The sequence below is a fragment of the Notechis scutatus genome, chromosome Z (assembly GCF_049901735.1).
Source record: "Notechis scutatus isolate UNSWTSFEM ecotype Mainland chromosome Z, rNotScu1.2, whole genome shotgun sequence".
NCBI lineage: Eukaryota > Metazoa > Chordata > Lepidosauria > Squamata > Elapidae > Notechis > Notechis scutatus.
This window is the reverse complement of record NC_142025.1, coordinates 36,970,185-36,994,389: the sequence shown is the minus strand read 5'-3', so window position 1 is coordinate 36,994,389 and position 24,205 is coordinate 36,970,185. Positions and strand designations below refer to the sequence as shown.

General features: G+C 33.1%; 1 protein-coding gene across 16 annotated transcripts in view; it reads right to left on the bottom strand.

The window, feature by feature from the left end:
* The window catches only part of SNX13 (sorting nexin 13), a 109,144-nt gene that overhangs the window by 17,961 nt on the left and 66,978 nt on the right, over positions 1-24,205 (bottom strand). For 4 of the 16 annotated variants that reach the window (XM_087946017.1, XM_087946010.1, XM_087946018.1 and 1 more), the window contains exons 9-21: positions 23,707-23,790; positions 21,466-21,604; positions 20,141-20,229; positions 19,609-19,708; positions 16,965-17,158; positions 11,689-11,793; positions 11,359-11,491; positions 10,169-10,206; positions 9,285-9,354; positions 7,476-7,615; positions 6,506-6,613; positions 4,821-4,931; positions 714-875 (exon numbers count right to left, since the gene is read on the bottom strand). In XM_087946017.1, the coding sequence (XP_087802143.1) occupies positions 714-875; positions 4,821-4,931; positions 6,506-6,613; positions 7,476-7,615; positions 9,285-9,354; positions 10,169-10,206; positions 11,359-11,491; positions 11,689-11,793; positions 16,965-17,158; positions 19,609-19,708; positions 20,141-20,229; positions 21,466-21,604; positions 23,707-23,790 (1,473 nt within the window). Of the gene's footprint in view, positions 1-713; positions 876-4,820; positions 4,932-6,505; positions 6,614-7,475; positions 7,649-9,284; positions 9,355-10,168; positions 10,207-11,358; positions 11,492-11,688; positions 11,794-16,964; positions 17,159-19,608; positions 19,709-20,140; positions 20,230-21,465; positions 21,605-23,706; positions 23,791-24,205 lie in introns of all 16 variants that reach the window. The other 12 variants (XM_087946015.1, XM_087946008.1, XM_087946009.1 and 9 more) reach the window with 7 other exon arrangements.

Genomic DNA, 24,205 nt, shown 5'->3' with positions numbered 1-24,205 from the left:
ACTGCTAAAAATAATTATTTTCCTTCTATTTTATCCCTGCTTTCTTCTTTATTTTTTCTTAACCTGTGAACTCAGAGTGATTAAGTAGCTAATATAAGGCATAATTTTATTAATAAAATTCATTTTTCCAGATAATTTTCTCCTATTCAACCTTTTTTTACAACTTCAGTATTTTTTTTTAAAAAATGATGAGATTCTGAATGAAAGGCAGAGCATAACTAACTAACTTTGTAATTCATTTAAAGAAAAAAAGATAAGTTATTAGGAGTAGAAAACATAAATTTGGAATTTACTTGTGTTATTGAGGAATAATAACACAGATAAATTCTTAGTGTTTTTATTATTAATAAGGTACAATATTTAAAATAAACATATAATGTATGAACTCAAGTATCATACAGAACATCAGACAACTCAAAAAATAAGGTTCATATGGTAGACCATTATGTTCCTACAGCAGATTTCTTTTGAATTTCTTAATAGATTTCCCAGGTGCATCTTCTATTTTATAATAAATTCAAAAACTGTTTTAATCTTCAGGTCTGCTTCTTCTTGGGGTAATTTGTTATATTTTCAGTCTTCCAATAAAATATTTTACTAGTATTTTACCAATTATTAGCACATTCAACTTTTCACCTGCTCTGTTCTTATCTGTTTAACCGAAGTAACCCAAAACAGTACAAACTGTGTTGTCTTATTTAGTACATTCTTACCTTGAAAAATGATTGCTTTATATCTTGTCCAAATCTTTCTGATATTTTGCCCATGTTGTCTGACATTTTTGTCATCCCCTCTGTGAAGCTGTCAGGGATGGACTTGACAGCATTTGAAACATTTCTCATAGAGTTACGCAGTGGATTTACAAATGTGTCCACCTGAAGAGGAAAACATTTACCACGCTTGCAGAAATCTATGAGGACATGATTGCAGTCATCCAATAATGCATGTTGGAAAACATCACACTATTTTGGAGACTAGTAACACAAAATCATTAGTAAAATAATACATGGTATAAATATGGTATAAATATAAAGCATTCATATTCAATTATTTTGAATATAAAACATCCTAATCACATACTCGAAGTGAGCATTACTGCATCAGATACATTTCCTTCTTTGTTCTTTGTTCTATATTCAATTCTCAAATCTACATTCTGACAGCAAATTTCTTAGGGCAAAATGTGGGTTTTGCTATGCTACCAAGCAAAGTTTTCAACTGATGCCAAATAGTTGGAAGCCAATGAGTTATTTGCACCAACCATAGAAGCTCCATTTTTCTCTTTAGCAGAAACTTTCCACATCATAGCTCATAGCATCATAAACAGATGATTTTTTAAAAACCCAATAAAATAAAAGGGGTGTTCTGGAAAGTTGGCAGAAAATTAAAAGGAAAATTGTGAATCATAAAGGCTAATTAGCCTATTAGTTCTCATACAACAACTGGGATGAGGAAAATTTTAATGCAGACAAATGCTGTACTGTATGCATATTTTACATTTATATATTCATGCAAGAGGATATTCATATAGTAGTAAGTAATGGCAGATCTATATAGAGAACACTGGTAAGAAGGAAAGCAAAATATAATTTTAGAATTAATTCTCCATAGTTGCCATTGCCTATTTTATCTGTCATACAGGATGTCCATAAGATGATAATCATAAATAATACTACCATTTAGCAAATCTGTGCATTGACAAAATTTCCTTCTAGAATTACAAAAGGAACATTTGAATTGGATGCTTGGATTGGCATGTATTCTAAACTGCTTCTACATCCTAGGTTCTGGGGAAGAACTTTATGGATATGAAGGCTCATGTCTGTTAAAGAAGTGACAGCTGTGATTTCACATAATTGTGCATGTAACAGCAACATCTGCCTATTCTAGGTTCTTGGGAAGGACTCAATATGAGGATAAAAATGTGAAATCCATCTAAACATTGGGCTGACTATGCAATGAATCATTAAACCTTTATGCTGCCCAATTCTTAACAACTTGGACAACTCCTAACAATCAAATAAAGAAATTACAATAAAATAAATAAAAATTAAGAGATAGCAAATGTGATAAAGTTTAAAGCTTTCTCTCTTTCTGACTTCATGGATTTTCTAAACAACAGCTACCAGATGTCGGAAGCAGCCTTGGAGTCACCTTCCAAAGGGAAGGGATTGCTACAGAGGAGATGTGCTTCCAAGGTCTCGATAAATGACATTGTTTAATTAAAGGAAACCATAATGCACCAACCCTGAAAAATAGAATTGGCTGGACAGATGTTATTGGACGCAGGTGGTCTTTCAAGTAAGCATTCTATGCTATGTGTTATGACATCAGCTGAATTTTTCAGAATACTATTAAATCAGAATGCTAATGTTAGAATTATCTGATGTTTATAGTAAAGCATTATATGTATTATTCATTTATCTGCATGTATTCTGTTCAGTTCTGCATTTCATTTTCAAGTATCTAGAACCTACTGAGTCTCTTGATCTGTTCATTTATGAAATTACTTTGCCACTCTAAATATGGAAAAGAGTGGCCACATTTTCAAATGTACAATACATTAGTTATAGAAATCTAGACAACAGGCATAAGAGTTTCTAAACCATACAGCTTGGACAAGACATAGTATAGTAGTTAAGATAAATGCAAGCATGTTGTACACAGGTAGTCCTGACTTCCAATAGTTTGTTTGACAGCAGTTCAGAATCATAATTGCCTTGGAGAGGGTGGCCTATACAGTGCTTCTGGCCGTTGCAAAACTTTGCTCACATAGATATAGATAAAAGGAAGCTGAAATCCAAACAGAGGGTAGTCAGTGCAGTAAAGTAAGGAGCACAAATGTGCCTCAGGTGTGTTGGCAGGCTTGGAAGGCCTTAGGTGGGCCACATCCAAGAGACTACTTCTCTTCATTTGGGGACAGCTTGCATGTTGACAGCAAGCATTTTCAGCTAATGAGTGGAACCTTCCAGAGTATGCCCTGTCTGCAACTCCATCAACTTAACGAACTGCATAATTCCTTAATGACTACAATTGGGAATGCTGAGATTGTGGTTGTTAAGCAAAGAAATCACATGGGTAGTCACATGATATCTCACTTAATGATTGCTTAACTCAATGACAAAATTCCAGTCCCAATTGTGGTGACAAATTGAGGAGTACCTGTATGCAAGCACTTGAAAGAAAGAAATATAAGGTTTGAAAAATACAGTATAAAATACACATTAAAGCTAGCCAATTATAGTTTGGAAGAAGATTTAGATTTAGTTTTTCAAATGGAAATTTTCAAAAATTTTGTGGAGTATACCACTTTGTTTTCGATGAGTTGATTCATCATATGCTTCTTTTCCTGGGACAATTAAGCCAAGTCAACCCATGTAATTTAGTTCAATTCTTGCAGTGAGGTATAAGTAGGCTGCCAGTGACTGTCCAAAAACTACAATTGATTCAAATACATGAAGTGACTGTAAAATTAAAGGGAATACTGCCTCATAATTTAGGGAAATACAATGTCTATTTTTTAATCTCCAAAATTATTTTATGTGTCAACTTGAATTTATCCAACTGCAAGCAGCCAAGAAGTAGAACATTCAAAAGATAACTTTTTCTCATATGTGCTTCCGATATGGAAGCTTTGCTCTGAATGTTTCTACCTTTTTTGAATTAATTTAGGTAAAAAACAAGAAATAAAGAGATATTACAATTAGGGCACATAACTTTAGAAAAGCCTTCTATAAATCAGAAAGCAAATGATATGTTTTTTTCTTATTTGTGCAAAAATGTTGATGCTTAAAAAGTTACTGGTTTATTAAATTTTAGTGTCATTAAATGCCTTATAAGGTTAACTACTTTAAACATCATTTATATTAACACATATAATAAACTAACTGAAACACTGTATTTATGAAATTTGTGAAATGTCTGCAATGAATTTTTAAAAATATTACTTTTGTTACAATTTCAAGCAGAAGCTTTCCATTTTGGAAGACATAGGAAAATTTTGCAAGACATAGTCCTCAGCCTACTCTCAAAGGAATTATTGGTCTCTTCTTGTCCAACAAATAAAGCCAGTGAGTGATAACACAAAAACAATTTTATTGCTTAATTCCATAAAAGTTTTAAAAAGAACCAAACAACTCCATTTATTGGAAGCTACTGTTATTGAAATATTTTTTAGAATTGCTATTAATTAAATCTTCAATTAAATTTAAAATATTGCCTTTTATACATAATTTATTAAAAAGAATGGTCATGGCAAAAAAAGATACCCATGCAAAAAATCTGCAAAGGAATTTACTTTGCCCCAACTGTTGAAAAGGGCTGTATAAGAAAAAAAAGCTGTGCTTTGATTCTTTGATGTTACACAGCCTCAGAAAGCAAGTTCAGCAGGAGACATGCATTCTCTCTTTAGAGCAGACAAATGGAAACTATAAAGCAAGTGATGCCTGAAATGATCAGCAGATTTAAAGGTAGATCAAAGAATAGAAATCTTAAAATGTTTAAAAACACTACATTTTAGAATAAAGTTTAGAATAAACCACACCTTCTACATATTTCTTCAAAAGAAAATATTCTACTACAAAGATTCTATATTGAAAAATTGGTTCTCTGAGAATAACTCAACAGTTCTATTCCAAAATCTTATTTTCAGACTGTTTTTATACAAACTAACAAATTCATATATTAACTACATCATATTGATTAAAAGGCTGTATCATAGAGTTTTGATGAAATGAAAACAGACTAAATTATTTATTCTTCACAAAGTTCTGATCATATTATGTAATCATATAATATAATCTAAATTATATACATCTTACCTTCCGAGCAAAATCTCCTTTCTCTTTATTGTATGCCTTGTTTTCCAAGAAATCATATACATAGTGTGCTAAAGCTGGATAAGCTTTCATCACTTCGGGTGTTAACAATAGCTAGTAAGTAAAACATGCAAATTACATTTAGAAAGATAAATATTTTGGTCTGAAATTAAAACAAGGAAAATATACATTTATTTAAATCAATTTACAGTATCTATTTTGTATTGCCCAAAGTCCTACACAAGTGTAGTGAATTATTGAATTATTGTTGAACAATTTTACTCATCCCACTCAGCTTTCCATTGCCAAAGACGCACACTCCACACTAATTTTAAGAACAATTAGCTCTGTGTGGTAAGTGTAGCTTGATTCCATCTGGAAGTGAACTCATTTAATATGCCAGTCTTCAAACAGCCAAACAGGTGGTCTTTACCAATGATGTGGTAACAGGAACTCCACTGCTAAGTAACATGAGTGAAGATACAACATCATATCACCACACAAACAATGACAGTTCTGGCAGTCCCAATTGCTGCTATTAGGCAAGTTCCAGGCAGTTATAGCATTTTCATGATCAAGTGATCACTACTTGTGATCCCCAGCCATCTTCCCTTATTGACTTTGTTGGAAGCTGGCAGTTAAAGTGTCAAATGGCAGTCATATGACCAAGGGATACTGCTATATTATAGCTGTGACTTGGTTGCAGGGCACCCAAATTGTGATCATGTGATTATTGGGAACATTGCAATAAGAAAGGAAGAAGATGAACAGCTGACAGGGAGCAGGAGTGTAGCTCCGTTGGCTGTGGAGGAAACTGGAGAAGAGCAAAGTCCAGCTAGGCAGAGAAGGTGAGAGGTAGAACAAGGGAGAGGCAGTGCAGAGGAAGACCCAGGCCCACCCCCCTTCATCCTAGGGCATGCAGGGAAGAATGGAGAAGAGAGGAATGTGGGTTATGTGGCTTACGGGGAAGGAAAGGGCCCCGATTCCCTTCATTAGGCACACCTGGGAAGAGAGTTGCAAGCTGAGAGCGGTTTTTTCTGGGACTAAACGTGAGTTTATCTTGTGTTGATTGTGGTTATCTGAGTTCCTGGCATTCCTTCCAACTGGGTTGATTTACTGCCCTTCCTTCACTTCTAAAATTCCTTATCTTGCCCTATCGGATTAATTAGCTCATCTTGCCTTGATTGGACTTATAGTTAAAGTTTCTATTGATAACATTTTGGACTTGAATCTCTGCAGCCAAAGGCTGTTCCTGGGAGAGTTTTTCTCCAGACCAGAAGGTAACTAGGACATTGGGGGCAAAGTTGGAGCTAATAAAGGGACTCCTATTGATTGTCTGACTGTGTTGCCTTTGTGCCACACCTCGGGTCATTACAGGCCTCAACCATAAGGGCGTATTGCAAATACCCTTTGTTCAGTGCTACCATAACTTCAGTTATTAATGAATGGACATTAAATGAGGCCTGAAGTATTTTTAAAATATTAAATAGGGTACATAATTATATTTATGTAATACCAAAGCATTTTAAATATTATATAGGGTACATAATTATATTTATGTAATACCCAAAGCATGCTATCCTAAATTACCTATACAGTTAACTGCATTTTCCTATAAGTCAAATGGAGTTGGGAAATTTAAAAAAATTCACTCATCTTTAATTAAGAATCTGAATATGAGAACATACCTGTAAGTATGAATTTAAATCTTTCTTCCTTTTTTCTAAAAAATCTCTATCCATATTGTTGAATGTTTTTTTACCAGGAAGCTTCAATAAATTTCCTAAGTTTTCAAACTAAAAAAATAGATGTGGCAGTTCATTCTAAATACACACACATGTTGTAGCATTTCAGCAAAAGAGAGTATTACTAATCAATTTCAGAAAGACATCACCACACAGAATTGCTCAGAGCTAGGTGGCATTTACATTTAATAAATAAGCAAATGTCATAACCAATATAGATTCCACACTGCTACTTTCTTCACCATGATTAAAGTACTTGTCTACTCAGCTAGAAAGTCTTCCTCCAATCTCTTAGACTGCTTTCCTTGTTTACTAGAATTAACTTTGATAAAACATTATATTTACATTGATGGCTAGTTATACCTGGAATTTATAATCACCAGTTTCTGGACTCGACCTCTCTAGATTGAAGGCACAGATTTGAGTAACAACGCATCAGTATAAATTTTCTCAGTATCTAAATTAGCTATCAAAAGAAGAGATGTTTGCCCAGTCTCTTTTTTTCATATATGCTAACAAGATTTTCTACATGTAGGAACATTTAGTTGTGTCAACCTTCAAAATTGTGTCAATATTCCTTTCTAGAGTAACGTAATTAAGAAATATTGTTTGTAATATATATATATATATATCTGCAAGAAGTGAATGTACATGGGTTATAAAAGATTAAAAAAATAATAACATAGTTGAATTTGGAATCAGAAAGTCTGGTATGCAAATTTGATCAGGTTCCAATTAGTTTCAGTTAGTTTCAGTTTCAATGTGTAATCAGGATACTGTCAAATGGTTTTAAGAATAAAATAAATCAAAATCAGTCGATTTCAAGCAAGTAAAATGAAATTTATCCTTTGCTAATTTCAATTAATCAATATTTTTCTCAAAAAGTAAACAAACCAAGATAATTTCAAATTACCTGTTCAGTAATTCTCATATGGAAGTCATGGAAATCACTGTAGCGGCGATATGTTTTCCATTCATCATTAGCAGTCGCAGTTCGACGTTGAACAGTTATAGTATATAATGCATATGTCCTCCCATGGTCATTACAAACCCCTGCCATAGTATATGGGTCATAATCAGCATAGACTATCAATTAAAACAAACAATAATGGATAGGCGAAAAGAAAGACAGAATAGTGGAAGAGAGATGAAATGAAAAGCTGTTGAAAATGAGAGAAGTCAAATCAATATGGACATGCAAGCTGCATGAAATTCTTCTTTACTGTTACTCTATTTTTTTTCCTATTTATCTCAAAAGGAAATGATGTGATGGGTATTATATGTATATACATACATATTATTTACTGTTACAAGAAAAAGCTTAAATAAATTTCTGGAACTTAACTTTCCTTCCTCATCTCAGAGATGCAAGGAAAATAGAAATTACTTTTTTATTCAAATTAATTAAACTTTCATGTTACACTTCATCTATATAAGATAAGTGTTAATCAAGCTGAATTAATGATATTTATATAATTTGTTGTAATGGAAGCTCAACTTTTTCTAGCCATATTTAATAATCTCTTGCACAAAATTACTATCTAGTCAAGTTGGAAACCTTCAGTAGGTTGACTCAAAGATGCTTTCAAAAAGCAACTGGACTTTTTTTCCCTTAAAGATGTTTCACTTCTCATCCAAGAAGCTTTTTCAGTTCTGACTTAATGGTGGAGGATGAAAGATTTAAATTCCTTGCAATCATTTGGTTGTTAGCACTTTTTGAGAGTCATCCAAGGTTTAACCCTCAGGGTCACCTGATTAGTGCAAATGGGTGTGGAACCTTCTTGGAAGTGTTGAAAGGACTGTGTTGTAAACAGGGATGGTGATGTCTGTTCCTACCTCTTGGTTAAGAGAAGTCTGTTCAATCTTAATGTAGATGGCTTCTTTGATCCCTCTTTCAAACCAGAATGTGGACAGAAAGGACTGCTGGTTTGAAAGAGGGATCAAAGAAGCCATCTACATTAAGACTGACAGAGGGGGAGATATATGACACCACCTATGTCCTGTATTTAATGGTGCAAGGCAAAACTTATTATCTTTGGGGACTTGCCAGGGCAGGATGGGGGAAGGAATAGATATATATGTGCAGTGTTTTTGCAAAGTTAAGCATTTAACAGAAGAATTCTACAGTCATTCATAAGGACAAATGACTGGGTGATTTCTATAGAATTCATAATTTTGAAACAGAGCTGCATATAGTTTCTAGAAGGTAGATTGAAATGAATGATCTGGCGTACCTCAAAGACTACCAATACTGTATTGAAAGGTGATATGTATCAGATGTTAGCAGAATCCATAATTTGGGACAACAATGCATATTGTTGTATGCATTGTTGTATTTTTAGCATATTCCAATACAATTGGTATTAATTCTTTATTTGATTTTATAGAATGATTGATTGAAGGAAAGAAAAAAATACCACAGGTAAAAAAATAGGTTCAGAGAATGAAAGAATCACAGATATGAAATTGAACTCTCTAATGATACATGGAAAAGGATAAGAAGACAGGAATTTTTATTAGATGTAAATGGAAAATTAATCTTAAATATATAAATAAATCTTTTATTAGCTAACGTAAGTCTTCTGGGATTTTCTGCATAATAATATCAAGAAAACAATGATAATAGATAAAAATTATATTAAACAAATAGTTAATTCTAAGATTAATCAGTTACAGTTACTTTACCTTTTCATAAAAAGATAAATTCCCATACTAAACTCACCAGTATCTGAAATGCATGCATGTAGTTGTATCGACTCATCAGCAGAGACATTGGAAAGATCATCCAGTGACTAGTGGGTGAAGGGAAAGCCAATTATTATTTATATTCCAGAAATATTATTGCACAAAGCTGTTTTTTCAATGCAGTCTTCTAACTTTGGAATTTCATCCGAATTAGGTATACCTAGTACTATCATTTCTGTTTTCTGATATTTAACAGAGACATTTTTATTCTTTCAGGATTTCTGAGAATTTGTTAATGTTGTTGTGAGTTTTACCTTTTTTTACAGATGCTTTTTAATATTCTGATACTATTAGTTTTTTAAATATTGCAATGTATATTTTGTTCTTTTGCCTTTAACTGCACATTTTTCTGTAACTAGCTACTTAACTGCTTAACTACTTTTAAAATAAAATAATCTCAAAAACAAAACTATATATTCTTAACTATTATTTGCTCACCATTTCTTTTACCAATGTCATAATGAAAACCATTAAAGCTTAAAATTCTAATTAAAATATATTACCTGCCACCTTTTTGTGCAAACAGAGCAAAAGTGCTTACTATTTACCTATTTAAGATTCAGAGATTTTTTTAAAAAAACAACACAGAATAGATAAATGGAAAGTAATTCTTTTACTGATAACCACTCTTTCTGGTATATGAAGATCGGGATGACCAAACAGATCAAATCAAACTTGGCCCCTTTTCTCACTTATTTATATACACATACTTTCACTTCTTTAAACAAACATCAATATAATATATTAGCTTTTTAAAAATTATAAAATTTTCTTTATAGTGTCATTTTTGCTTTGGTTGCTCTTATCTTAAATAAACAAGTAATTATTTTGAACTTCTATAATGTTGAAAAACACACCTACCAAATTAATGCTGCCTGTAGGAGATCCATTAAATGATTCTGTGTAAAGAGAATGTTTTTAATAAAAAGCCATACAATGGAAATACACATTAAAGCTATAAGTTAGAATTATGTACACACATAAAATATATGGATTCAGGATGAAAAAATGATAGTTAAAATATTAACTAGTTAATCACCATGTTTTTTCCACCTTAAATCCATTTAATTTGTTGCCAGTTAAGTAATGAGAGTAATGATAAGTAATGATAAGAAATGGAAAGCTTGAACTGAGAATGAATTTTAGGACACTGCCTAGATATGAAGTATTATAACACCTCAATTATGATATTGCTTTTAATCACACTTTATTCTCCTGTTTTTTAGAATTGAAGGTATTATGATTGCTCCCTGCTGTGTTTAAAAATATAAACAGCTATATACAAATTTCTCTATAATGGATAATATTACTATTTAACACACTAGGATCTAAACATTATTACAACTTAAGATCATTATAAAAAAAAGAAAAAGCCAAGGTATTACAATTCTGTAGTCACAATAATATTACAAAATTTAAAAAGAAATAGTGAAATTTCCATCCATTATTTTAAATAAGTTGGAACAAATTAAATTAATTACTAGCAGGGAATCTTAGCTCTGCTGACTGCTAAAACTTAAATAAAAATTTATGCTATTGTCAACATAGGCCACTAGGAGGTAGCCAAGCATATATACAAGTACATTTACTTCTAAAGAGACAACAGTGTTATACATTAAGAGTTTCTACATAAACTTAAAGAGGACATATTTAATTTTACTCCTAAACATTATTCTTAAAGAAGGAACATGTTTTTCAGATTCTTGTATAAGTATGAAAATAATCATATTCCTTTAATGATTAGGAAATTCACACCTATGGGGTATGAATCACTCTTTCAGAATCAAAGCATGCACACTACCTGTTACTGTGGAAATTTGCAATAGAACAGCAACAAAACAGCCAAATTATGCCAAAAAATGGAATAGTCCAAATTCTTATACATAGAGGTATACAGACTTTCCCTAAATCATTTTTAGTGCATCTACATAAGCCTCTTTGCAAAAAAATGAGTTAAATACTATCTGATAAGAAAAAATTATTTCCTACCTACTTACTGGTATATATATTTATACTTACAGGTATAAGCCTACTGCATGTGATCAACTTACCCCCTTCACCATCATCTGATCCTCTGAAACTAGGATCCTTTAGCATATCTAGCTCAGCAAGCATTCGTACATAAAGTGTATGTTGTTTGAATGAAGGATAGAATCTTTCGTCTTGCAACATCAATTCATATACCTTAATGAAATTAAAGCTTTAATATTATGCAAAATAGGTAATCTAAATAATAAAGCATCTTGTTTTATAAAGGTGCATGTAAATAATGCAATAAGTATTTGCATTATTCTTCTACATTTCAGTCTAGAAATCAACAAAAAGTCATAAATATTAACAGATATACAGTCAGATTAGTAAATAAGAATAAAACAGTTCACCTTTCTTTGAATCTGATCAAAAATTTCAGGAGTTGGGTCCTCATTGTTCAACTTTTCTCCCAGCTTCGCTACTAATGGATCATCAATATTAATTCTTGGAGAAGCCTGCCATAGAGAATTAAATAATTTTAGTTTTTATTTTAATTCATTTATTTGTAAAAATTAAAATTAGTGATTATTATTAAAGATAAAATAAAGCTAGAGAACTACAAAAACTGTATCATTTATTTTAATAAAAGCAAAGAATCAAGTAGTTCAATTTATTCATAAAAATTATATTATTTCATTTTGAGTTATTGGAAAGAATACTTACAAGTCACAAATTGAAATAATTACATGGGGATGGGATGAGGAGAAGTAAAAAGATAGTTTAAACACCTACAACTTTACACTTAAGATTTAGAATTCTCTGACTGAATTTTTAAATATACAATGAAAACAAATATAAAGGCAATCTGAATTCTAAAAATAGAAATAACCACTTATTTGTATGGCATTCAGCTTTGTTCGGGTATTTTCCCACGTCATAGTAGTTGTGCTTTTAAAGTTGTAGCAACGTTTCAGCAGAATCTCATCTGCCATCATCAGGCTTCTGTATTGTGTTCGTCTGTGAGTCAGACTTTTACAGTTGTTTCAGTTTTAAATTTGGGGCTAGCCTACTGCTGTGCCAGAATGGTTTTTTCTTCATCCTGATTGGTTTGGGAGTCTTGGTCTGTGTTTATTGGTCTTGGAGTTTGCTGTGTTCTGCTTGATTGGTGTTTCTAATATCTTCTGTCTGTTTTGTGGCTTTTTTGGTCTTGATTGGCTGGCAACATTGTGTTCCTGTATTGGAGGCTTTTAGTGCAGCTTGGCTCTGAGTAAATGGACGGCTATCAGTTATTAGGAAGCTAGGTTTCATCTGGGTGCCTGGTTGGAGTGTGTTTAAGCTGGAGGTATCAGGGGGGATCTGTTTGTGCCCAGGTGTTTGCCTGGCTTGTGGTGTGGAGATTTTTTTGTTTGTGAGTGCAGGCTTCCAAATGATTGACAGTCTGGTGGAATCATCTCTTCTATTCATGCTTTCAGGTCTTTTTTCAATCTCTATGGCTTCTCTGATGATTCTGTGGCTGGGGTTTTCTATAGCGGCTAGGGTTTTGGTGCCATTGAACTTGATGCTATGACCTGTGGCTTTCATATGTTGGACTAGTGAGGAAGTGTGTTCCAGCTTTTTTACTACATTTTTGTGTTCATCTAGGCGGGTACTTATTCTTCTATTGGTCTGTCCAATGTATGTGGCAGGGCATGATGCACAGGGGATTTCATATATGCCTTGGTTTTCCAGGTCAATTTTATCTTTGGGGTTTCTAAGGATGGCTGCTATTTTTCTGTCTGTTTTGAAGGCAGTCTTGATGTGATGCCTGTGTAGTATCTTACTGATTTTGTCAAAACTGAAACAACTATAAAAGTCCGACTCACAGACGAACACAACACAGAAGCCTGATGATGGCAGATGAGACCCTGCCGAAACGTCGCCACAACTCCAAAAGCACAACCATGACGTGGGAAAATACCCGAACAAAGCTGAATACCATATATATATATATATATATATATATATATATATATATATATATATATATGTATGTATGTATGTATGTATGTATGTATGTATGTATGTATGTATGTATGTATGTATGTATGTATTTGGAAACCCGCCCTCATGAACAAACGAGTACCTAACATGATGAATGACACCAGACCCACACCCACGAGGGCCACACAAGATGCCACCACCACACTTCCACGTAAAAAGCAGACTCACATCCACACAGAAGATGAGACACGACCACAGACCAGAAGCCGCACTGCAGCTGCATCACTACCCACTTCAAACCCCTCTGAGCCATACATGAAGCGAACTGACCCCCACCATGAAGATGCAGCACGACCACGAACTCGAAGCCAAACAGCAAGATCACAGCTCACCAGCTCAAATCCCCAGTAACTAAGACCAACCTGAGCACAACCAAGCCCCCACCTGAACAGAACACACCTCCAGCCAATCAGAACATGGCCAACCCCCAACCAATCAGAACACAGCCAAACCCCCAACCAATGAGAACACACCCCACCCAATCAGTACACAGCCAAGCCCCCACCCAATCAAGTCACACCCCACTAGCAGTTAAAAGGAAGAAGCAGCTGCAAGCTCACATCACTCTGAGAAGCACAGAGCTGAAGACAGAAGCCTGAAGATGATGAATGAGACTTCATCAAAACGTTGCCTAGATACTTCCAATCTTACGTGGGAGAAAACCCGAATAACCAAAGATCCATATATATATATATATATATATATACATATATACATATATACATATACACATATATACATATATATATATATATATATATATATATATATATATATATATATATATATATATATATATATATATATATATATATGTATGGCATTCAGCTTTGTTCGGGCACCTGGGATTCTGCTGAAACGTCGCTGCAGCTTTGGAGGCACAGCTGGTATGACGTGGGAAGGTGCCCAAACAAAGCTGAATGCCATACATATATATACATACATATATACATACATACATATATACATATATACATACATACATATACATATACATATACATATACATATACATATACATACATACATACATACATACATACATACATACATATATATATATATATATATATATATATATATATATATATATATATATATATATGGTATTCAGCTTTGTTCGGGTATTTTCCCACGTCATTATGTTTGTGCTTTTGGAGTTGTGGCGACGTTTCGGCGGGGTCTTGTCTGCCATCATCGGGCTTCTGTGTTGTGTTCGTCTGTGAGTCGGACTTTTATAGTTGTTTCAGTTTTGACAAAATCAGTAAGATACTACACAGGCATCACATCAAGACTGCCTTCAAAACAGACAGAAAAATAGCAGCCATCCTTAGAAACCCCAAAGATAAAATTGACCTGGAAAACCAAGGCATATATGAAATCCCCTGTGCATCATGCCACATACATTGGACAGACCAATAGAAGAATAAGTACCCGCCTAGATGAACACAAAAATGTAGTAAAAAAGCTGGAACACACTTCCTCACTAGTCCAACATATGAAAGCCACAGGTCATAGCATCAAGTTCAATGGCACCAAAACCCTAGCCGCTATAGAAAACCCCAGCCACAGAATCATCAGAGAAGCCATAGAGATTGAAAAAAGACCTGAAAGCATGAATAGAAGAGATGATTCCACCAGACTGTCAATCATTTGGAAGCCTGCACTCACAAACAAAAAAATCTCCACACCACAAGCCAGGCAAACACCTGGGCACAAACAGATCCCCCTTGATACCTCCAGCTTAAACACACCCCAACCAGGCACCCAGATGAAACCTAGCTTCCTAATAACTGATAGCCGTCCATTTACTCAGAGCCAAGCTGCACTAAAAGCCTCCAGTACAGGAACACAATGTTGCCAGCCAATCAAGACCAAAAAAGCCACAAAACAGACAGAAGATATTAGAAACACCAATCAAGCAGAACACAGCAAACTCCAAGACCAATAAACACAGACCAAGACTCCCAACCAATCAGGATGAAGGAAAAACCATTCTGGCACAGTAGTAGGCTAGCCCCAAATTTAAAACTGAAACAACTATAAAAGTCTGACTCACAGATGAACACAATACAGAAGCCTGATGATGGCAGATGAGATTCTGCTGAAACGTTGCTACAACTTTAAAAGCACAACTACTATGACGTGGGAAAATACCCGAACAAAGCTGAATGCCATACATGTAAGTACCCGCGAAAACTTAAGAAAACCACTTATTTATATATATATATATATACCAGGCTTTTTTGCAGTTAAGCATTTCAAGGTTTTTGGAAAAATGAACTGATATTTGGCTATGATATAGTTATCATACATGGACTTCTCCATTAATTATAGAAATATTTATTATTGTGATATTTGTAAGTCATGTGACTATAGTTTTTTCTACTAAGCCATTTTTATATATGTGAGTGTTTAAAACATACAAAAGTAGCTTATACATTTAGTTTATTCAAATCATGGGATAACCTTCATCCTGGCAAGATGTGGTGCCCCCTTCATATTAAAAAACTCCAAAATCCTAAATGATTGTGGATCAATGGAGATGGGAAGATAGAAACAAGTGAGCATGTGTTACTTGCTTGTCAATATGTTAACCATGTAGAAAGTACTTATATCACACTACTGCTTGTGTACTTTCCAGATCATCCTAGGCATTTCTACAATTCTTTGCTATTTTCTGACAAGAAATCTTCTATATAAAATATGGCAAAATTTTGTGTGGCAGCAAGAACAGGAAGTTTCTTTTCTTCATAATGTTATCAATAATTGTTTTTCTCCTCAAACTGATTTTTCTTACTAAGCTTTGCAATAATATTTCTCCTAAGCTCCTTTATTTCTTTTAACACAGCAGTTCATTGTTTTTCACCTGTGTTTTCTATTTTAGGCCAGATGTTTAATAGTCACAACAGTACAACAATTGTACCGTTTTATGCACTTTCTAGTTACTATAGATTCTGGTATACATAGGGTACCCTATATATTTTATATGTTCAATTTTATATCCATTCAAGATTAGTTTTCCTACAAATTTATCCCTCGACTTACGACCATGAGTTTTGTCCCATTTTACAACCTTTCTTGCCATAGTTGTTAAGTGAATTACTGCAGTTAAGTTAGTAACATGATTGTTAAATTAATATGTTTTCTCCATTGACATTATTTGTGAGTCACAAAAAGTTATCGCATGACTCTGGGACATTGCAACCATTATAAATATGAGCCAACTGCCAAGCATCCAACTTTTGATCATGTGAACATGGGGTTGCTGCAAGAGTCGTAAATGTGAAAAATGGTCATGTTACTTTTTTTTTAGTGCCACTGTAACTTTGACCACTAAACAAGCTATTTTAAGTTGAAGACTACCTGTAATATGTGATTCTACCTACAACTGTGACTACCTACAACTGTGATTCTTTTTATTATTACTATGTTTAGTGCCTATGGCAGATTTCACTACCTTTTGATTAGTTTTAGAGTGATATCTAAGTACTCAAACTGCTTTGAAACTCATTGAATTTTGTATTCAGTGCATTTGATTCTGTTTAATTTTCTGAAATTTTTCAAATTATTTACTTCTACAAATCTGTTTGTAGATAGATGTTTTATAAAACATCATTTTTGTTTTAAAAGAATCAATTCTTACCTTTTCTGATAAATACTGTTCATATATTCCAACTGCAGCTGTTCTTAACAAACCTTTGGTTTGTGTTGTTTGATGCACTCCATCCTTCTGATGGATCAACAATACTTCTAGCTGTTTTTGAGCTGTAACCCTGTATCCTTCTACTGTTATCCAGAAAAAGAGATGTGCTTGACCTCCCATCTGCTGCATGTAATCTAAACAAAAATAACAATGATTTATTTTCAATTATGCCGGTTTGGTTGTTTTGATTATATCAGTTGCCTAGAGTCATGAAAATGAAATAGACAGTTATACAAATCAAATCAAGTAATTAAATAAACAATTAAATCATATTATAATGGTTATATTTAAAACAATTATGGAATCCTTTCTTTCTTTAAAAATGCCAATTGCATTCACAGTTGTTCTGAAGCAATGTTTTCTAACAGGGATTGCACACAACTATTAAAAAGCACTTAGACTTACATTTGCTCCACGGTGCTTTACAGATTGCCTTCTACAATCTGAGTCCTCATTTTACTGACCTCGGAAGATAGAAGACTGAGTCAATCTTGACTGGTCAGGTTTGAACTACTGGCAGTGGGCAGAGTTAGCCTACAAATCCTACATTCTAACCACTGTACTACCATGGCATATTATGTTACTTGGGCCTTGAAATGAAAGAAGTCATCTTTTGCATATGACTGATTTTCTTGTTGTGTACTATTACATATTTAGATGTAAATGCACATCACCATTTAGGGACCCTTCTGTTTCTATGGCTCCAGAAAGGTGTAGTATTGTCTTTTGCTATGTTTATACAATGTTTCAATCTGCACATTACAAGCAGTGTACAATTAGATTAATACAAATTTACAGTAAACCAACACAAAGATATCTTTAAAATATTACATACAATGTAACAACTTTAAAAAAAAACAGTTTACTGCTGAAGTCACTCCAAAGAAGTTATGAAACAATCAGGCGTTAATGAACATTTGCAAAATTGTAAGAATAATAGATATCATTGCTTCTGGGAACAGGTTCTATCAAGAGAAGGACTTCATAGAACTTTTTCTATGATTTCTCCGGTGCCCTCATAGCAGACATCTTTCAGCAGGCATTTTCTATTTATTTGAACTGGTTAAATAGAGTCTATCTGGAAATCCAGATACCCAGATCCTGGTCTATGGGGACTATTGTTAAATGAAGCGCCTAATGATCTCCCTGTTCCTGCTTTCCCCAATGCATTTGTTAAATGAATGCACGTTAGATAGAGCATGGGGTGACTCAGGGATGGGAGAAACTGAGGGAGGCTTAGTGCAGGCACAGCCACTCCCAGGAAGCCTTCCCTCCACTTTTTAAGATATCCCATGCTCTGCCTCCTGCCCCTTGGTTTCCCCAAAGCCTATAGGCCTCCTCCATATCCCACCCCATCACCATTTGCTCAGGAAGTCAGCATAGAGACCACTCTCTATGTGGCATAATCAAGAAGAAGAATCCGATCTTCCATTCCAATCCATTTTCCTTCCATTCCAATCCTTTAGTCTCTGGCCAGCATAAACTACTGTATTTTTTGCACTATAAAATGCACCTGACTATAAGATACACCTAAGTTTAGAGGATGAAAATGAGAATGACAAAGAGAGAAGATATGGCTCCATATGACTACATATTCTCATTCCAATAAGCTGAAAGTATTTTTTTTAAATTATAGTAACCAGAATATGCCTTAAATATCTCCTTGCTTTGCTAAAACTGCTAGATGAATCTAGTAAATAAGTAATGGAGTGGAGTGTCTACAAAGTTTAGGCAAGTATATAAAGAAACCTCAATTGTTCCAGTATTGAAGAAACCCTAATTTGCCAGTGGATTGCCTAGGTTTCATTTTTTTCCTGATTACCTAATCTTCAGGCACCTTCTTCTGGAAGAAATAATTAAAAGAAAAGTGACATATTTGCCAGATTAATTATTCTTGTGACCTTTGAATGGTGAGCAAAAGAGCAGTTTCTTCTAAATTTCCACTGCTTTCAAAAGCTACAACATGAGATTTTAAGAAGTGATCTGATAAAACATTGAAACATTCAAGCTATTCAATTTTTATATTGAGATAATGCAGACAACTCAAAAATATTTCCACAGAATACCACAAGTAAAACAACTTTTTTCTGAACTGAAAACAAAGTATTTTATGACTTCATGCATATTCAGATTCACTGACATGTGTGTTCAAAATAGATATTTTTTAAACAGTAACCACCATATAGAGCTTAATGCAAATCTCAGTAGGTTGATTTATTTTGCTTGATATTTTTTAATGGATGAAATACCTTTAAATACCATTTAAACTTCATCATAAAATGAAGCATAAAATATTAAACTTACCCTAAATAGAGTTAATGACATAATTTGTTTACATTTCTTTGGCCTAGATCTTATTTAACTGTGTAGATATTTGGGAAAGAGAAACAGCTGTCTGTTCATTAAATTGATTTGGCGTATAAAAAAGCAAACCTTCTAAAATAGATGGGATCAAAAAAAGTCCTCATATCAGTTATCTTTATTCATTTTTAGGTAAATACATACCCATTTATATAGCATCCTATTACAGTACTATAATTTTAATCATGCAATATATATTCATTTCCAACTACTGTTTTCTTACCCATAAAAAACTGTAGTGCAACATTGTTTACTAGAATGTTGTCCAGAGGGACTGTGCAAAGTTTTCCAAAATTTGCAGCCAGTTTCACAGTATCTATTTCCTGAATAAAGGTACAATACATTAATAGACATGGATATGCAATATTTATACAACATAGCTTATTTTTGCTATATATCAAAATCAGGGACGATGTCTTCTCATAAGATTTTAGGTACAGACATTCATAAAGTTAACTATGTAATTTACATGTACAATTTAAAAATTTGTTTGATAATAGATTGGCAATAGATTCTTTATCTTGAGCCAAGATCTTAGTTCAGTAGCAATTGATATATAGCAAAACTAATATCTTTTTTAGACTGATATGATATGAGAACTAACCTGAAAAATTCAAACTACTAATATTCATTAACTATTGAAAACAATGCAAAAGATTCTGATAACACTGAGCTCTATTATTTGATTTAGAAAATCAAGTATCATAATTGGCTCAGATGTTTAGGTATAATTGCAAAACATGAAATATACTTACTTTTCCTGACTGTAGTCTCAGTATTCTTGAATCACATACTTTCTTAACAAAGAGTAAGCTATTTATTTGATTTTTTATATGGTTAATATCTGAAAAGAAATCAAGTAAGATTTAAAAGGATAAAATACATGTATTTAAATTCCCAATGAATTGTAAATGTATTGCTCAAGGCTACATAGAAGGAGAAGACAATCAAAAGTCTCTGAAGAAAAATGAACATTTTTTTCAAAATGGAATCAATGCTATTATTGATAAGCACAGAAATATTAACTAAGTTAATATATACTGGCAATGAAAATTTGGGCTTTGTGAACTATTTTAGTGGAATACATTCTTATATTTTTCTATGAGAAAATATTTTAAAAGCTATCATTCACACTAAACGACATACATTTTAAATTCATGAACTACATTATAGACATAAATGCACTTCATTTACTCTATATTGATTTTTCTAAGTACAACTTTTGAAAACGTAAGGATTACCTCATGATTGAGCACAAAATTAATTATGATGGAAAACTCATTTTAAAATAAAATTGTCTTTGAAAGCAACATTCAGCCCTTATAAATGCATAGGTGCTAAGAACCAAGAATGGCATTTGGAATTACTTAAAATAGTTTCCTTTATTGTTTTTCACACCCATAGACAGAGTCTTACCATACTAAAGCAATTATTTACATAACTAGAGATAGACTATGAGAATAATGAGGGAGGAGCCATTTTAATTCTGTTCTTATTGACTAAACTTTTCAAGTTCTTCAGCTACTTTGCCCTCTGGAAAGCTGTCCATCCTCCTGGAAATCCAGACTATATTCCACAATTTGCTAGAACAAGCATTTCCATAGCATACAATTACCTTCAAAATTGTCTTCCCTTTACTATGTCTACTGAAATAAGTAAGCTTTCTCAAGGGAATTTTTATGCATGCTGGACATGGTTTCAAACTACATAACCTTGGCAAGCTTATATGCAGATTTGAATTTCATAACAGAAAAAAACGGAATAAAATCATGAATAGCTTGTTTTTAAGAGAGGGAAGTTTCTTATTATTCCATAATAGTCAGTTATGTTAATTTATTTATCCATCCAAGAAACTTATTATGCTTATATGAGGCATAATTAAAAACTGTCAGGCTACTTGCATCTTCATTCTATATCTAAATTCTGGCTTTTTCCCCAGAATTCTCAAATCATCTTATTTTTAAATAGAAAATTTGTCCCTTAAGATTATAACCTTCTAACTTCTAAGAGAATGCTACATGAAGAAAAAATACATGCCATCTTAGGGTTATATAATAATTATAAACATAACAGTACTAACCATCTCCAGCTGTATCCAAAGAACGAAGATATTGCAGTTCTTCTGTGGCTTTATCTCTTACTGCTTCTAACTCTCCTACTTTATCACTTACTTTAACAATGTTCATAAAGGCCTCATAATTGCAAATTGAATCACGAATCTGAAATATGCGAGAAAGAAAATGTTAATAAAGCCATGTTTTTCAGATGTGAATTTTATATATAAATAGGCAGTTCCTTTTAAAGCCTGCATTTATATAAAAAAATTACACATCCTCTGAATAACTCAGCTTTTGTTATCTCCTTGCTATCATTGTGCATATTCCTTAAAGCCATAAGCAATAAATATATTTAAGGTTTAGCAATGAAGCACATACTATGTTTATGATTAAAATCATTCTATTTGCGAATAATACATTTTAATGGCACATACATCATTTTTACTCAACTTTTTGGGTCAGCACTACTTTTAACAGTATTATTGATTCACAAAATCTAACAATTTCAAAGAAAACAAAGTACACACAACATTATGTAAATGCTTATTACAGTTATAACTTATAAATGAACTGTTCCTCTAAAATTAAGACTAAATATTGGTCATATAGATTTAAGATAATTTATCACTTGTGTCAGCAGAGAAGGCATGCTTTGAGTCCTGTTAGCCCGATTATTCCGGCTAGTGAGGTCCAGGAGAAGGGCCTTCTCTGCTGTTACTCCTGCCTTCTGGAACATCTTGCTCCCTGATGTGATCAAATAATAACAGAAGTGGAAGGAGATAATCTATTCTTGTCTTTTAAAAGTTTCATGTTCATTCCCATTTATTAGTAATAAAACTGCTAGCTATAAGAATTTAAGGTGATTCTCATTTGTAAGAGTGAAGCATTCCTATTTTCAAATACTCACATAGCTGCAAGACATAGATGGTGAAGGTTTAACCATTTTAAACTTTTAACTACATAAAAGAGAAGTTCTGTGCTCCAGTGGTTTGAATCCTATCACTGCGTGACAGAGTGAGCTCCTTTTACTCGCAATGAAAGCATGTAAAATGGTGTTTGAGATGGTGTTTGATTTCGTTGTACGAGGTGCAATGACAATAAAGTAAACTAAACTAAACTAAAATGCAAATAAATAAAGCACCACCACTTTGATACAATGGTCCATGCTTCACCACATGCTCTGCACTGCAGCATGATGTCATGCTGGTCACTTGACCACAGAAACATCTTCAGACAGCACTGGTTAAATGGCCTAGGGATGGATATGAGTACCATTCGGATACAACTAGTAAACCCACAAGAATTCCTTTCCCTTTTTAAAAAATAGATGCTTAGAGAAGACTGTGATTCCAATAAAGGAATATTTATAGGTCAGGATTTAAATTATATCAATACATGATTGTTGAAAATAGACAACAATTACAATTTGAGAGGTTATATGTGTCAGAGTATTAGTTACCTATTGAATTGTCTTTCCTCACTAACTGTTAAGCCTAATGTATCCAAATTCTGTATCACCAATAGTCACTCATTTCTTATCTAGAAAATATAGGCAACAACATTCAAATATAAAGTCCTCACTTACAAACCACACTTCCAGTGATTGTTCAAACTTATGATACTGAAAACAAAGACTTGTTGTTTTCCCCACGTTCATATGATCTTGATTTGGGTGCTAAGAACCAGTACACATTTGTAATGGTATCAGCATCTCACTACCTTCACAGCCAGCTTCCAACAAACAAAGTAAATGAAGAAGCTGACAGAAAATGGCAAACTGTGGTCATGTGACAACAAAGTAACCACCAGTTATTTGTTTAATGTCCTTAGCAGAAATTGATATCCTAAGTCAGCCCGGTTATGTAATATGATGCTAAATGATTGTACCACTTATTGGTGGAATTGCTCGTCCCTATTGTGATTGATAAAGGACTATCAGTAATAAATACACATCTGAATTTGAAGAAATATTGGCTTTACCTTTATACCACAAGTGCAAATATGTATATACATTCATATATATTTATATATTTATCCTTCTAGCCATGTTTATCTATCTAACCATCCACCCATGTTTTAGCGATCTGTCTGTCATATTTATCTATCTTCCATCCACTCATCAGCTCCAGGATTATTATTTTTTCTAAGTCAATTTTGTTCCTGGTTTCAAGAATAGAAAGCAACTGAAATTGAAATATATTTACTTAAAAAATTGTGGGTTTCTGCTTTGCCAGGTTTGACTTTATGATTTTTAAATAACTTACCATCCATATGAAATGCTGATTAATATAATCAGGATCACTGAGCTGATTTATTAATGGAAGAAGAATTCCTTGAGAAAGGATTTCCTGAAAAATAATGGATAATAAAATTAGATCTATCGTTCATACATACAATTTCTGTAGAATATTACTTTTGATTCAAGCTCTTGCCAAAATAATCAAAAGCCGCTAAATCCATTTATCCTTACAGTCAATTGGATTGAGATTGGGTGGCTATACAAATTGAATAAATAAATAAATCTTTCATATATTTTGAAAAATGCATTTAATATACTTTAAGAATTATTTTCAGTAAGTAGCAGTCAGTTTTATGTTTTTAGATTTGTATCCTTTAGTAAGTACAATCGTAGTTTAATTCTCAGTACTAAATCCATTAAGAACATAATTAAACTGAAATCCTTTTTCATTAATCATCTTCCACTCCAATTTAATAATACAAAGAATGGCTGTATACACTGTCCCCATGTTCTATGGGTACTGC